Raw genomic sequence first — 15,564 nt, forward strand, 5'->3', positions numbered from 1 at the left:
CTCTAACATACTTGTGCATTAAAATACTGTTTTTAATGTTTCCTCCAAATCTTTATTAAAAACAGTTAACGATGACTTGGTAAACACTGGAGTCTATATTTAACTAGGAGAGATCTCTTTCAGGTCTAATCAACAACATTTTCATGATACGATAGCTATAATACCCCTAGGTAAATACTAATAACCCCACCTTCAAAATTACATCATGAGTTATTTGGGTCAATAATGATCAAGGTTACAAGAAATATGTTAAATCATAATCTCTCTTGAAGGATAAACACTTATTTTCCATGTGTTACCTCAGCTAGTATTATGCATTACTTTACTTATTTTACTAATATATATTGAGTGCCTACTATATGCCTGGCATTCTGCAAGCTAGCCATTTTCCTGCGAAGAAAAAAATCAGGCAAAAGCCCCTTCCTTCATCAACATACATTCAATTTGGGGAAACATAAAGCAAACAGAATAAACAAGGGAAATATACCATATTTTCAATAGCCTAAAGACTAAGGAAAGAATGCTAAAGTAGAGAAAAGAATATGAAATATTAAGGAAGAGTATGTATGGTAGACAGAACAATGATTGCCCAAGTATGTTCATGTTCTAACCCCCAGGACCTGTGAATATGTTACATGGCAAAGAAGAATTAAGGTTCTAATCGTAGATAGTGGAGATGAGGTGATTATTATTATTTTACGGATAGACTCTGTGTAATCACAAGGGTTCTTGTAAGCAGAAGAAAGATGCAGAAGGGTCAGAGTCAGAAAATGATATGTCAGACATGAAGATGCTAAGCTGCTACTGCCTTACAGGAAGGAGGAAGGAGGTCAGGAGCCAAGGAGTGCTACCGTCACCTAGAAGATGAAGAGCATTTAGAAAAAATCACAGCCCTACCCATACCCTGCCCCATGTTGGCCTCCTAACATCTAGAATTGTAAGATAGTAAGTTTATGTTGTTTTAGGCTGGTAGGTTTGTGGTAATTTGTTACAGAAGCAATCAGAAATTAATTTAGAAAGAAATTTTGGATAGAATGGCCAACACAGTCCTGTGAAGATGACTTTATTTAAAAAAGATCTAAAGGAAGTGGAAGAACTATAAACGAGCACCCCTTGGAAAGAACATTTCTGGCCCGGGAAGACAGTGTGCAAGCCTGCCGTGAATGAGGGAAGGAGTTGTGGAAAAGAAGATCAGAGTTCAGCAGGCAAGTGAAGATTATGTGAGGGCTTTATTCTGAAAGATGTGGACAGTCTGTGATGACTTCAGAGTGGAGGAGCTCTGTGACCTGGCTTATGCTCTGACCTCACCATCATGGCTGCTCTAGGGACAGCAGACTGGTGGCCTAAGTCTCCTTTGAACTATAAACCTCATTGAGAGGAGAATAAAGCCATTTACCCATTGTTCATCTGCCAGTCCCCTAAGTTCGTACAGTGCTGGTCTAAATCTCTAGAATTTGGAGAAAAGCAAAAAAACTTTTTCTCATATGCTATCTACAAAAAGCCATTTTCTTATTTCATGACATTATTCAGAATGATTAAGATAATGTCTGGACTTGCCTCCCCAGATATTTAGCTCCAAAGTAAAAAAGTGGTAAGTTGAAAATAGACAACAACTTTTTTCAAGAAAACAAACTTCTTCTTTTGCAAAATAAATAGCTATAGGGTAAAATAAATCAGTGAAATCGATTTTTCAGGGCATGGGTAGAAGATGGGGGAAAACTACAGGAAAAAAATGAGAAGAAAATCTATATTTGGATTATGATTCACAGAGAGTAGAAGAAAAAAGAAAAGATATCACAAAATAATAAATTTACAGTGAACTAAAAAATTATAGTACATATAGGTGGAAAAAGTAACAGAGCTGTATTAAGAACAGGGAAACAGAAAACCAGACATACTCTTGAAGTGGCATCATTCTCTGGGATAATTCCCAAGGTTCCTTTTCCCATGCTGAGGAAATCAAGGATTCAGACACACAAGGAGTGAGGTTAAGAATGGAGGCTTAATAGGCAAAAGAAAGAGAAAGGATCCCCTGCAGAGAGGGGGGACCCGAATGGGTTTCTGCTTTTGTAGTGAAATGCAGCAGGTTTTATAGATAAGCTTGAGGAGGTGATGTCTGATTTACACAGGGCACGAAAGATTGGTCAGACCAGGTGTACTGTTTGCATAAGGTATGAAAAACTGGTTAGGGCTAGGTGTGCCATTTGCACAGCGTGTGAAAATCTGGCCACCCCACCCTAATCTCTTATTGAGATGGGTTCTCTACCTGGCTAGTGTCACGTTGCCTAGTTCTTTACTGTGCATGTGGTGACAAAGAAAAGGGAAGACAGAGCCTCCATGTTGAACATGCCTGGCTCCCAGGCAGCCCTTTTCTCTCCGCACAGCTGCTGGCATTCCCCGGAGCAATCTTCCAGCTTGCTTATCTATGTCTGCAGTTCAGTTTTTCAGGCTGCTCTTTGTTAGAAAAGAAATGATTTGGACGCTGCTTTTTATTAAAAGGGAAATTTTACCAAGGACTCTTTTACTCTTACTATCTGCCTAAATAATTTCTTTCTATGTCCTTTATCAATCTGAGCCAGACATTAACTAGATGCCAGAAACAGAAAAGCAAATGAAAGGACTTCTCTCTGTCCTAAAGTGGCTTCGGTCTGGTAAAGAAAGGTAAACAGGCAACAAATCAAAAAATGCACTAAAACATTCTACACGCTATGATTGAATCTTAGTGTGGGTACAGTCATTTCTTCCTGAAGCCATGCTGTGAGTTAGAAAAGGCTTCATAAGAGAAAAAAAAAAAGACTAAAGTGGAAGAAACCAGAAAGATGTCCACTAACTGGGCAGGCATTCACTGGGGGAACCGAGAGAATGAGGACAAGAAGTTTGGAGAAGTTTAGGGGCTCAGTGGACCTGGAGAGAGTGGAATAGCTGGAGCCTAAGCACTCCAATGTGTGCACTTCAAGTGGCATCTTCTCACAAGCTTTGACCATTAGGAGTGGATGATTGCAATGAAGGCACTTCTTGTTGGAGCCTCACAATTCTTACTCAATTTATAGGGGCTAGGTAACATAATAATTCTGTGAATTGCATTATTCAAATGATCCCTTACCAACTTGTCATTTCTTTGAATAAACACCATCTTTAAATATATTTATTCATGTGAAATGGTATGATGGATCCTAGACTAAGTTTCAGGTTATCAATGCTGACATTACTTCTGTCATCTATACCTTAGATAAGTCAGGCTTTCCATTATTCATATAGTCACTATGCTCCTGAAAATGAATTTAAAAAGCATATCAATCTAATCTAATCTAGTCTAATCTAATCTAATCTATCTATCTATCTATCTATCTCAGTAGTCTCAGGTAATAATAAGAATTAACTTATATTAAGATACAGCAGAATATTTGAAAGAAGTTTGGAATTATGGGACATAGTCTTCGAAACTGTAGTTGCATTTGTGACTGTCACCAAATAGATGCTAGCAGAAGGTCTGTCACTATATCATTATCCATCTATCTATTTCTATAACTATCTATTTATCTGGACAGAGAGAATTGTGGAATTGTATTTTTTCTGGTTATTTGCAAACCTATATAAAAAGCTATCTACTGGGATCCAGTTAGATTAAAACATTAAGATGCAATTGAACAGAGACAAAATAGGTATTATCAGAGTTAAGAATAGATATGTATTTTTTCCAGTGTTTCATAAAAATTGTCAAGACCTTTTGCATCACACTCACAGCCCTGCCCTCCTACTCTACCCTGTGTCTTATGAGTGACCTCTCTACTGCTTCTAGCCCTGCTATTAGTGTAGTGCTACCAACTGGATGGTAGGTAGAACTCAGATAGAGGAAAGGATTGCATATGTAGTTTGAAAGTCAATTTCTAGTGATGACCAGGGTGTGCTTCCCCTGCCCCAGCACCACTTCCATTTAAATACCGCTGTTCCAGAGGAAAAATAGTGTAGTTATGTGTATATTTTTTTTGGAGTTGGAATCTGGGTGCTAAACCAAACTCCAAATTTAACATGAGAATCTTTAAACATTGCAGTTTATCTTAATGCAGGAGAAGAATGTTTTCAAGAAGTCATTCTTTTCATAGCTACTCTGTTGTTTATTAATTTCTCAATAATTAAGCAAAAATTGATGGCATTATCTTGGGAAAAGAAGAACTTTGCATCTTAATGTTTTAATCAAACTGGATCCCAGTATATAGTTTTTTTATTTAGGTCAGCAGATAACCAGAAAGGAACAACTCCACAATTCTGTCTCTCTGTCCAGATAGATAGATAGAAAGATAGATAGATAGGTAGATAGATAGATTTGGAAATACATTGATGAATAGTGATAGAAATAATTTTCATATTGGAAATTTTTATGCTAGAAATAAATTAAGAAAGATATACATAACTTTCTTATTGAAAATGAATTAAGATAGACTCGGTCAACAACAGGACAAGACATAATGCAGATGAATCAAACCCAGGTATCTATCTAGAAAATGTAAGCATTGTAAGTCAGGCAGAAGTCACATAACTTAAGGTCTGTAGAACCAGAACACTCATAGGTAGAGATGAAGAATCTTAGTTAAGAGACTTGGAAATGGAGCATCAGGAGCCTGGGCTGAAGAAAGGGCAAACACATTGGATTAAAAAGGTGTCACCCCATCTCTACTAAAAATACAAAATAAGCCAGGTGTGGTGGCACATGCCTGTAATCCCAGCTACTTGGGAGGCTGAGGCAGGAGAATCTCTTGAATCCGGGAGGTGGAGGTTGCAGTGATCTCAGATTGCACCATTACACTCCAGCCTGGGCAACAAGAGAGACACTCCCTCTTAAAAAAAAAAAAAAAAAAAAAAAAAAAAAGTGTCAGTACCTATTGATAAATAAAGTAGCAGCATCATAAATGAAGGCTGTCTTTTTTTTGCAACAATTTCCTGCCAATAGTCAGAAGAAATCTCAGACTGTAAAATTTGAATAAGCGTTTGTTAAGTAGAGAGTGGAAAATACAGGTAAAACAGGGATGTATGTTGGTTTTATGATTTGGATTCTGCATGTTTGTTGATGGTTGATTTATTTTTGTTGATATTATATTTGTTATTTATATATGCTATTTAAAGAAAGTAGCATGTTTCTTAAAGAAAGAAACAACACTATTAAAGCCAGCTGTGTTTAAAACAAATGCTGTCCAATCTCTCCCTAAAACCATTGACTGAAGATTGGAATTTGGTATGAAATTTATTCATGATTTTATTTGAGAATAATCCAGGAGGTTTTGGTTCTTTTACTATGAATAACTAGAAATATAAACTACTTTTACACTTGGACACCAGGACAGTAAATGAGGACAGTATGTAAATATGCACATGTACTATAAAGTTCACACTTGTAAATTTAATTATTTAGAGATTCATTCACTCAGCCAGTCACTCATTCAGTTAATTGGTTTGCATATACTCACTGTGTTCCTTGTAAATGGCAAGCACTGTCCTGGAAGCTGGAGAAACTTAGTGAAATATCTGTTGCTAAAATAACTAACGGGAATTCTGAAAGACAAAACAAAATATGTAACCAAGTTATTGAACGTATTTTTAGAAAAGAAATTAGTATTTTTATCCTAGAAAATAAACAGAAGAACAAAGAAGAAAGTAGTAATAATTGGAAATTGCACACTCATTTGAACCACTTGGTATTTTTAGCATTTATATTTTTCTCTCTAATTTTTAATGATTTCTTCTTCTTAAAGATAGGATCATGCATATAAATCGTGTCTAACTTGGTTTACTTATGAATGATGACTATTTCTTAGAGGTGATACATTGTTCTTTAACCATATTTCTCATTGTGGCATGGCATTTTATTATGTAGCTACTATAATATTTTAAATTATTTCCTAACCATTGGACATTTTGAATGTCTCACTTTTTAAAAGATATAATTATAGCTATTATGTCTCTGTTAGTGATTCTAGGTAGAATCATGTTGTTGCAGATTATTTTATTTCAGAAAACACAGCATTTGTGATATTTACTTTACATTATTGCTTTTATCTCTTAAGGTGTCATTAGAACAGCTTTGCCAAACATGGACAGAGAAGTCAAAGAACAATATCAAGTTCTCATCCAAGCCAAGGATATGGGAGGACAGCTTGGAGGATTAGCCGGAACAACAATAGTCAACATCACTCTCACCGATGTCAATGACAATCCACCTCGATTCCCCAAAAGTATGTCACCTTTCCTGCTAAGCCTAAATTATTGTGGTTTAAAAAAATTTAATGGTGTCATTGAATGCTACAGGAATGAAAATCATTTTTCTAGACACTTAGTCTTTAGGAAGCAGAAGCTAATTAAAAATTACACATCTTCAGAATTAAACATTTTGATGAGATTCATGCCTAGTGTTACTTTAGTAAAAAATAATGAGCCAATAGTTGAAGTACTGGTCTTATGCTATCAATTTTTATTAAAGTAACATATTCAAAATAAGTTGGGATCTTACCATAGTGTTTTATTAACTGAGAAAGTAATATAAATGTGCCAAATCTAATGTAATATGGAGCTTCATAGTTTTGACACATATCCCACCATATTAGATGCTATGTAATATAATTAGCATCAGAATTCTGTGCCTTCTCTTTAGTGATTATATGTGTTGAATCATTTCCAAATATTTTCATGTATGATATTTATACTATTTACAGTACTTTAGTTCTGATTAGTTATTTCATTTTAGTTTTGTAATAGATGAAAATTGCTATAGTTTCTATGATAACAGAGTGATTCACACCTACGTCTTCTCTATAACTCTGTGTTTCTTGTTGGGAATGAGTTCTCACTTGTGTTACATGTAGTTTTCTGTTGCAGTATTACATTTAACACCAATCACTACCTGTTTTATTCCTGGTGCATTTTCCAGGATCATTTCAGTGTCCCCAGGACTTAGAATACAGAAGCTACATGTTTCTCTCACTGGTTGTATAGGATCTTAATTAGGTCACTAGGCAGTCATTTGCATAAACAGTTAAAAAAACACAGTTTTTTCTCGTTCCACTCCAGGACAGTTTACGAGTTCATCTACTAAAATATATAATATTGAGGATATTTAGCTAAATGGACATTTTATTTATTCCTTTGGCTATATATATGTTTTTCCATATTTTACTACTTTGTCATTTTTTTCTTAAAATCATAAACCTCTATTTTATTGATGGAAATGTTTTAATTTAGTGACCGAAAGTCTAAAGGCCAAATGTTTTGAATGGCAATTAGAAATAATTATACTTTAATGAATATGTTTTAGCTTGACTGAGCCATCCCACTCCCAATAAGTACATACATTTAAAAACATGTTGTACATATTAAAGGTGAACAATTTCTGTTTGTCAATTAAAATAACTAATTAAAGAAACAAGAAATAATTGTACTTTTGCATATAAATGTATCTGACAAATGGCTACTATATAATACGCTATGATTAATAACACAGAGAGTCTTAAAGCAATGCTTTTCCTTATTTTGTTATTAAGGAAAACAGGAAAAAATAAATTTAAAAGGAGAAAGAAATAATGCATTTGTTTCCCTAATATATGGTGTGACTAATATGATCTCGACTCTAAAAACACTAAATTTTTATTTTTTTAACTATTTAAGTGTGGCAAGCTGTAATAGCTAGTTGAGGAGGACAGATTGGGAGACTGCTCATACATATAAAGTGGCATTGTGAAATTGGGTCTTGTTTTGGGTTTTGTGCATATGAAATATGTTCAATCTAGAGTGTAGGAAATAGCCAATGTACTATTAGATAATGTCAATATCCTCATTCACATGGGTGATAGTGAGGATTCTTAAATCAGGGATACGAGGTTATAGCAAGTAGAAGAATGTAATCTTAATGGGTATGGATGAAGGCTGGTTTGTAGAAGTTGGACTGGAGACCCTGACAAAGAGACTGGGCAAAGGGGCATGATGACAATGGCTCAATGGCAAAGAAGCCAGAGTATGCTTAGGAAGCCAAGATGGCGTCCTTTACTCCCACTGAAACAAGATGGTCGTTTTCAGATCTTAACAAATGAAAGAGTGTCTGAATAAAGTAGTAGTCCTGCATGACATTTATTCAAGGTTGAATCTACAGGTCTAAGGGAAAGTCTGTGAGATGAACTTGCAAAAAATGTGGAGGATAAGGGCATTGGAATTTTTTTTTTTTTTTTTTTTTTTTGAGATGGAGTACTCTGTGGCCCAGGCTGGAGTGCAATGGCGTGATCTTGGCTCACTGCAACCTCCGCCTCCCAGTTCCAGCGATTCTCCTGTCTCAGCCTCCCAAGCAGCTGGGATTACAGGGGTCTGCCACTACACCCAGCTAATTTTTGTATTTTTAGTAGAGACGGGGTTTCACCATGTTGGTCAGGCTGGTCTTGAACTCCTGATCTCAGGTGATCCACCTGTCTTGGCCTCCCAAAGTGCTGGGACTGCAGGCGTGGGCCACCTCGCCTGACTGGCATTGAAACTTTTAAAACATTTACATATGCGTCAAGAACTTTATCATTACTATCTTGATTACCTTTTCACATCAATACTCTAAGATCACTATTTTTCACCTACTACTGTTAAGAAACTGAGGCCTATAAAGAATAACTTGCTGAAGATCAACAAAATTAACTGATTTAACAAAAAATCAGAAGTTCAAATTCCTTCCAGTTTAACATCATATTAAAATAAAAGTTATTAGTTTTCTTTCTCTGTCATTCTAAAATCTTAGAGCACATTTGCAAAAAAATCATGGCATATGTTGTCACCACTCATAAACAGGGAAATGAGAGGGCAGAAGAAATCTATCAAAGAGATCACTGTGATCAAATTATTTTCTGCTTATATTACATGTACACTTGGATTGTTTATTGTCTGAAACTCTAACAGGTGGGGGATATTTTGAACCAGGAAAAAGACGAGGTTTTCACATTTTGAATGAAAAAGAAATTCATCTCCCTGAAATTTTACATGTTTTTGTGTTAAGACCTTTTTACTACACTGTCATTTTGAATTACATCCTTTAGAGGAAAAGACAGAGCAAAACATTTAAAAAGAGAAAAGCCAATTCTTTAAAAGCCAATGCTCTTTTTTCAGGAATATTTCTCATGTGGCACACTTAACCATCAAGTGTGATATAGAATTACAAACTGAAATAATAGCCTTTTCAATGTGGAAGTCAATAAAATATATTCCATTATATTCCATACGTACATAAGAAAGAATTTCCCACAACTAACTATATTTGTTCATGATTGTTCAACATTCATGCTAAAAACAAAAAAACAAAACAAAAAAAAAACAAAAAAAACCTTTCTCCAGGTGACCTTTATGAGATACTCTTTTAATTGCTTAAGCAACACAGATAAATTTCTTAAAATTTACTAATCGTGGCCAGGCGCGGTGGCTCACGTCTGTAATCCCAGCGCTGTGGGAGGTCAAGGCGGGCGGATCACAAGGTCAGGAGATCGAGACCATCCTGGCTTACATGGTGAAACCCCGTCTCTACTAAAAATACAACAATTAGCTGGGCGTGGTGGCAGCGCCTGTAATCCCAGCTACTCGGGAGGCTGAGGCAGGAGAATGACCTGAACCCGGGAGGCGGAGGTTGCAGTGAGCCTAGATCGTGCCACTGCACTCCAGCCTGGGCGACAGAGAGACTCCGTCTCAAAAAAAAAAAAAAAAAAGTACTAATCGTAAAGCATTTTGGCTTTCTGTATGTGACCTCTTAGTCTGAGATGGAAAAAATGTAAATGGCATAGGCATTTGTATCATGCATGTGTAGTTTCCTATTTTATTGTTGTTGTAAAATATATAGTTTCTGAGATATCACATACCAGATATCACTGCCAATTTGATATGATGATGTGATGAGGATATGGACTAATAAATCACTGTGTGTCATGCACTACAGAAAGTGAGTTGCATGTGTATTCCCACTTAACTCTCATTACGACTGTATAGCATTTTCTCACTTTTAGAAATAAAGGAGCAAGGCTATATTATTAAGAGTGGTTGGATAGATAACTTGTCTAAGAACCCTAACTTTTTTGCACTCTCCCTCTTTAATGGTAATTTGCTTTCAATGTCTGTGTTTTCCCCAAAAGATCCTACAGATAACCCAGAAAACGGTCTTCACATAAAGGTAGTAATATTGTTTCAGAAATAGAAATGATACATGGCATATGAAAAGAGCTGTTACTGAAGTTATATAAAGACAACATAATTTATTTACAAAATGTTTTCCATAGAGTTAAATAGCTTCCATCTACTACAGCCAAGGATATCTGTAGAGGATCTCCATCTGTTAAAATAAGCTACAGAGAAGTGCTGATGGCTTCCAATACATGAATTTTAAATGACAAAACCATCTAACAAGCTGATCTAAATTATACATTGTAAGGTTAAATCAATTAAGTGATGTCGTTAATTCTCATTTTGCAAAATATTCAAACTTTTCCCACTTGGTCACTTTTTCTGTACGATAATTTTGTAAGAAATATGAAAACAAATTAAGTAAAATAAAGTACTCTGTCTACAACATTTGATGAAAGGAGAGTTTTCCATTACAGAAAATGTAAAAGAGTGCGTGTGTGTGTATGTGTGTTTTCCTTTCTATTTCAATATAATAACATATAAGATAATTGTTTGTATGGTAAATGGATTTGAACATAGAAAATAGTACATCAATAATTGTTCTAAGAAAATTTCTTACTCATAAATACAACAATATTTTAAAGCAATTCTGTTTTGATTAAATATCTACAAACGTGTTTGTATTGACAGTTTCTATTAAGAGCTATATTATTCTTTATTCTTTTTTTTTTTTTTTTTTTTTGAGACGGAGTCTCGCTCTGTCGCCCAGGCTGGAGTGCAGTGGCCGGATCTCAGCTCACTGCAAGCTCCGCCTCCCGGGTTCACGCCATTCTCCTGCCTCAGCCTCCCGAGTAGCTGGGACTACAGGCGCCCGCCACCTCGCCCGGCTAGTTTTTTGTATTTGTTAATAGAGACGGGGTTTCACTGTGTTAGCCAGGATGGTCTCGATCTCCTGACCTCGTGATCCACCCGTCTCGGCCTCCCAAAGTGCTGGGATTACAGGCTTGAGCCACCGCGCCCGGCCTATTATTCTTTATTCTGTTACAAGTCAGTAATACTTCATTTACATAATAATTGCAGAATAAAACATAGTTGTATTATATCATAGTTTATTAACTTGTTAACACCTGAAGATATAAAAATTCTTATTATCCTGAAATTAACAAAAAATGTCAAAATAAAATTGAAGTAGTAAAAGCATCAGCCAAAATGCTTACAGAACAGTGAACAATATTTTGTCTTTGTTTATGTAAGCTGTCAGATTAAAAACAACATATATATGTATGTGCGTGTATATATGTACACATACATGTGCATCTATATGTTTTTTCTTCTCCTGTAGATTTAATGACATAGAAAGACTATAAGATGTCCAGGTTAATTATTGAATTATTAAAGATAGCATGCTAATAACTGTACTTTTATTCAGTTAAAAATATTGATATGTTTAAGTAAAATATATTTTCTCTTTTCATCCTGTCATTAATGTATTTGGCACCCAGGTTCTTTTATGATCTTGAAATCTACCACAGGTCTTTTTTTTAAATAAATGTTTTTTAAAATATGTAACGTATAAAGATTTTAGAATAAACATGAATTCAGCTACACCTTGATGTGGCCACAAAGTCTATTTCGTTGTTTACCATTTGGCATTCTTAAACCTGGAAAATGGTAAACTTCTAGGGTTAAAATTTTCTTGATAAAATCATATAATAAGTCATTTTGCATAAATAGCGAAAAGCTAATTGAATTTTGACAGTTACATTTTGCCATATAAAAACACATCTTTATACTTTGTCAGGTACTTAATGTTTGACTGTCTTAATATCTGAGATTACCTGCTAAAAAACAAGTGTTCTGTGATGTAAATTCATTTGTGTATATATGTGTATATATATATACACACACACACATATATACATTCTGCACATTCATAACTCTTTATAAATTGTTATAAAGCTAAACGTGTGCGTGTGTGTGTGTGTGTGTGTGTGTGTATTCATAGAGTCTCAAAGTCATGAAATCATACTCTAGGATAAAATATTTCCTGTTATTTGAGTCCAGAGAAGGCAATCTGCTACCCACAATGTGCTGCTGACTTTGTTACTGTTGTGAGTAAATTATATGCCTCTCTCACCTCCCATATTTCCTGGGAAGTCTGGTTAAGAGTCTATTGCCTGCCTGCACAACAAGTGCAAACAACTGATAACACCCCCAGCATGCACATAAATGATTCCCCAGAGGGTGAAACAAAGGTGAATTGCCACTCTTATCACTATCTGCGGTATGCTCTCTTAAGTAAATGGATGGAAAATAAAAAGATGGTTGCAAGGACTCTGAAAGAAAATGCCAAGGAAGTATGGCTAAAATAATGGCTCTTAGGTGAAATCTACTACTATTAAATGAGGAGAACTACTTCAGCTTATTCAAATAACTGAGGTTGAAGGGATGGTGTGGGCCAATTTGATCTGCAAGGTTAATGTATAATTATCTATCATATAATTTAATAAAGAAGTTTTGACTACAAAATGAATGGTAAGGTTTTCCTTAATCGAGAGCAGGTGGAGGTTTTAAATAGTAATACAAAAAGTTCATGATATATTAATGTTTCAATTATACAAATACGTGTTTGTTTCTAAAATGTAGGACTGGTGCTTGTTCAGCATCAATTTTAGTATACAATTTAGTTCTCACAATTCTATTTCTACTAATGTTTAAGTAATTTCAAACAGATAACACTTTGCTAGCATTCTTTGATGACAAATTTACCTAATCTACTGTTTTCAGGACCATGCTTTTCTTCTAAATATCTCCAGTGTAGGAAGAGAATGTAATTTTCAAAAGTAGTATTTGGGACATTATTAATATTTTAACCTGGATTATTTAGATACTGTATATGAATATATTACCTTTTTGGTCAATATTTCCCAAAGATATGAGTAAGACAAAAATAGACAAATAGAACTTTGATGTTGTGTGTATTTATGTGTATGCATATATATGAGATATATATGTTTTATGAATTGTGTGTACGCGTGTGTGTGTGTCCTCTCACTTGGGGGTGGAAACATTTAAAAGGCATAAAAAATAAAACTGTAAATATAAGCATTTAAAAATATTAAACAAAAAGCCATGACCTTGTATTCGGGTACTCCCTGAGTCTCATAATAATTATAGGCATGAGTAATGGAAAAAAGTCATCACATTTGATGACACTATTCCTGTTTTTGAAAAATAAGCCAAGACACGTTATAAAACCAGCTTTTCTTCTAAGTGGAATAAACACATCTAATTTAATTACCAAATAGGTCTTTTGTCTACTTCAATAAAAGTAAACAAAAATGACTACGTGCTGAAGGTAATGCATGGCAATGAGAACGTAGACCCCACTCTCCAGTAGATCTTACAGTGGCTCTCAAATTACATTTGCCTGAAGAATCCCTTGGGATCCCATATCCCCAGTGAGGGAAGTTTTGTTTCAACTGACATAGCTTGGACCTAAGAAATCTAAATTTTAGATAAGTGTTGTGGTAAATTCTGATACAGGTAGTCTACAGAGCAAATCTGAAGATCACTGGTTTACTGTGATGAGCCAGCAAGTGCTGATTCCTTGAATAATGTGTATGAATATATATGAGATACATGATATACATATATTATATATCATATGAGATATATATTATATAATATATTAATATATGATATGTAATATATGATCAATATATAATGATCATATAAGATATATTATATATAATGTATATACCATGTATATCATGTGTAATAAGCATTTCCATTACTTATTAGAGTGAATAAGTTAATAAGTTAATTGTGTATCTCATGAGAATATTTTGTATTCATGCAAAATTGTAGTCCTACAGATATATTTGGGTAAAGACTAAATATTAAAATGTATTCATTTTAAACTAACTAAACAAACAAACACTCATATATAGTGGTATATCTTGTTTAGATGTCTTCCAAATAGCTTAACACTGCCAGATACAGATGCTTCGAGGCTAACGTTGGAACTGAATGCAATTTGAATGCAAGCTCAGAGAAAAACACTGTGCTCCAGATTCTCCCACAAGGAGATCATGAGTTTCACTGGGCTATATATAGGCCGATGTAAGCATACAAAAAGAAAATTAACAAATTTAAAAAAAAATTCTCATGGCTATTATTATTACTATCACATTGTCCTTTGCTAACGAGAGCATGAATCATTTTTAAGTGGTGCTGAACATTTTCTTTGACTTACTTAGTTCTGTTCACCATGTGCTAAAGGACAAAGAATGTAACATGACTGTTTCATGGTGCCGTTAACAGAGTCTCAGAAGAACCTAGCATATGAGCAATAACATTGACAGGTCCCTTAGAAATATGACCTTTAGTTTTAAATCATTTTTTTGAAAGATATTAAATAATGCTTAAAATTGAAGTGATATTAAAGATATTGCCCCTAATCTGACCAATGTTATAAAAAATAATGTTAAAGCCCATGGGTCCATTTAATATTTATAATATTTGTTAAGGTTAATCTGTCTACTTTCCAGCTCACTTTAAGTGACTTTTTTAGAACTTAAAATATTGGCAGAGTGGCATGAATAATATAGTGTTATGTAGTCTACCATACAACTCAAATATGAGACTTTACCTATGAGAGATTAAAACCTGTAAGTTCCTAAACAGGCAAACAAATTAAAACATAAGAAAACCTGAACTGGAAAGCTCTTTTGTCCCCACCTTTTGGCCTTTCTGCAAACATAGGAGAAATTTGTCTCTCTTGACAATCCCCTGAGAATCAGGGCAAGTACATGGATACTAGAAACAGAACTTATCCAACTTAGTCATAATAAAACATCTGACTGTGATCTACCCATATCTCTCCTTTACTTACTAAGTCTGCAAGTTCACAAGTCCTTAGCCTGCTTTTCTGAATTTGGCTGCTGGAACTGCATTAGCCAGTTCCCAGATTTCCCCAGGTGGTACATTTGCCACTTCTCTTTAGAGAATAAGGCAATTATTACAGAGAGAAGAGCAGCTCACATATATTGCACCTGTACTATGTAAAGACACCATTAAAATTGCATATTAATTTCCTTAATCCGTATGAGTAGGTTCTATTTATTTGTATATTTTTAGAAGAGGAAACTGAAAGAAAAAGAGATAGTGAGAGATGGAGCCAGAAACTTTGTAGTTACATGTATGATACAGCAGAACGTAAGTGGATAGCACATTAGAGCTATGGTTTTGGTGTTTATGAAAATATAGATTCCTGCTTCCAACATCAGAATTGTCCCAGTAGCTAGGAGTAGGGGCCCTAAACATGAATATGGGGCTTTCAATCCACTGCTCCACTAATCAAAACTGAAAAGACATTGTTTTAAAGTATCTCTGTGTGTGTGTGTGTGTGTGTGTATACACACACACATATATATATAT

At 34.7% G+C, this 15,564-nt stretch overlaps 1 protein-coding gene across 3 annotated transcripts in view; it reads left to right on the top strand.

The window, feature by feature from the left end:
• Nucleotides 1-15,564, top strand: part of CDH12 (cadherin 12) — a 1,138,028-nt gene that overhangs the window by 1,033,043 nt on the left and 89,421 nt on the right. For all 3 annotated transcript variants that reach the window (XM_050795514.1, XM_050795515.1, XM_050795513.1), the window contains one exon: nt 6,060-6,227. In XM_050795514.1, the coding sequence (XP_050651471.1) occupies nt 6,060-6,227 (168 nt within the window). The remainder of the gene's footprint in view (nt 1-6,059; nt 6,228-15,564) is intronic.

Source organism: Macaca thibetana, chromosome 6 (genome assembly GCF_024542745.1).
Source record: "Macaca thibetana thibetana isolate TM-01 chromosome 6, ASM2454274v1, whole genome shotgun sequence".
Classification (NCBI taxonomy): Eukaryota; Metazoa; Chordata; class Mammalia; order Primates; family Cercopithecidae; genus Macaca; species Macaca thibetana.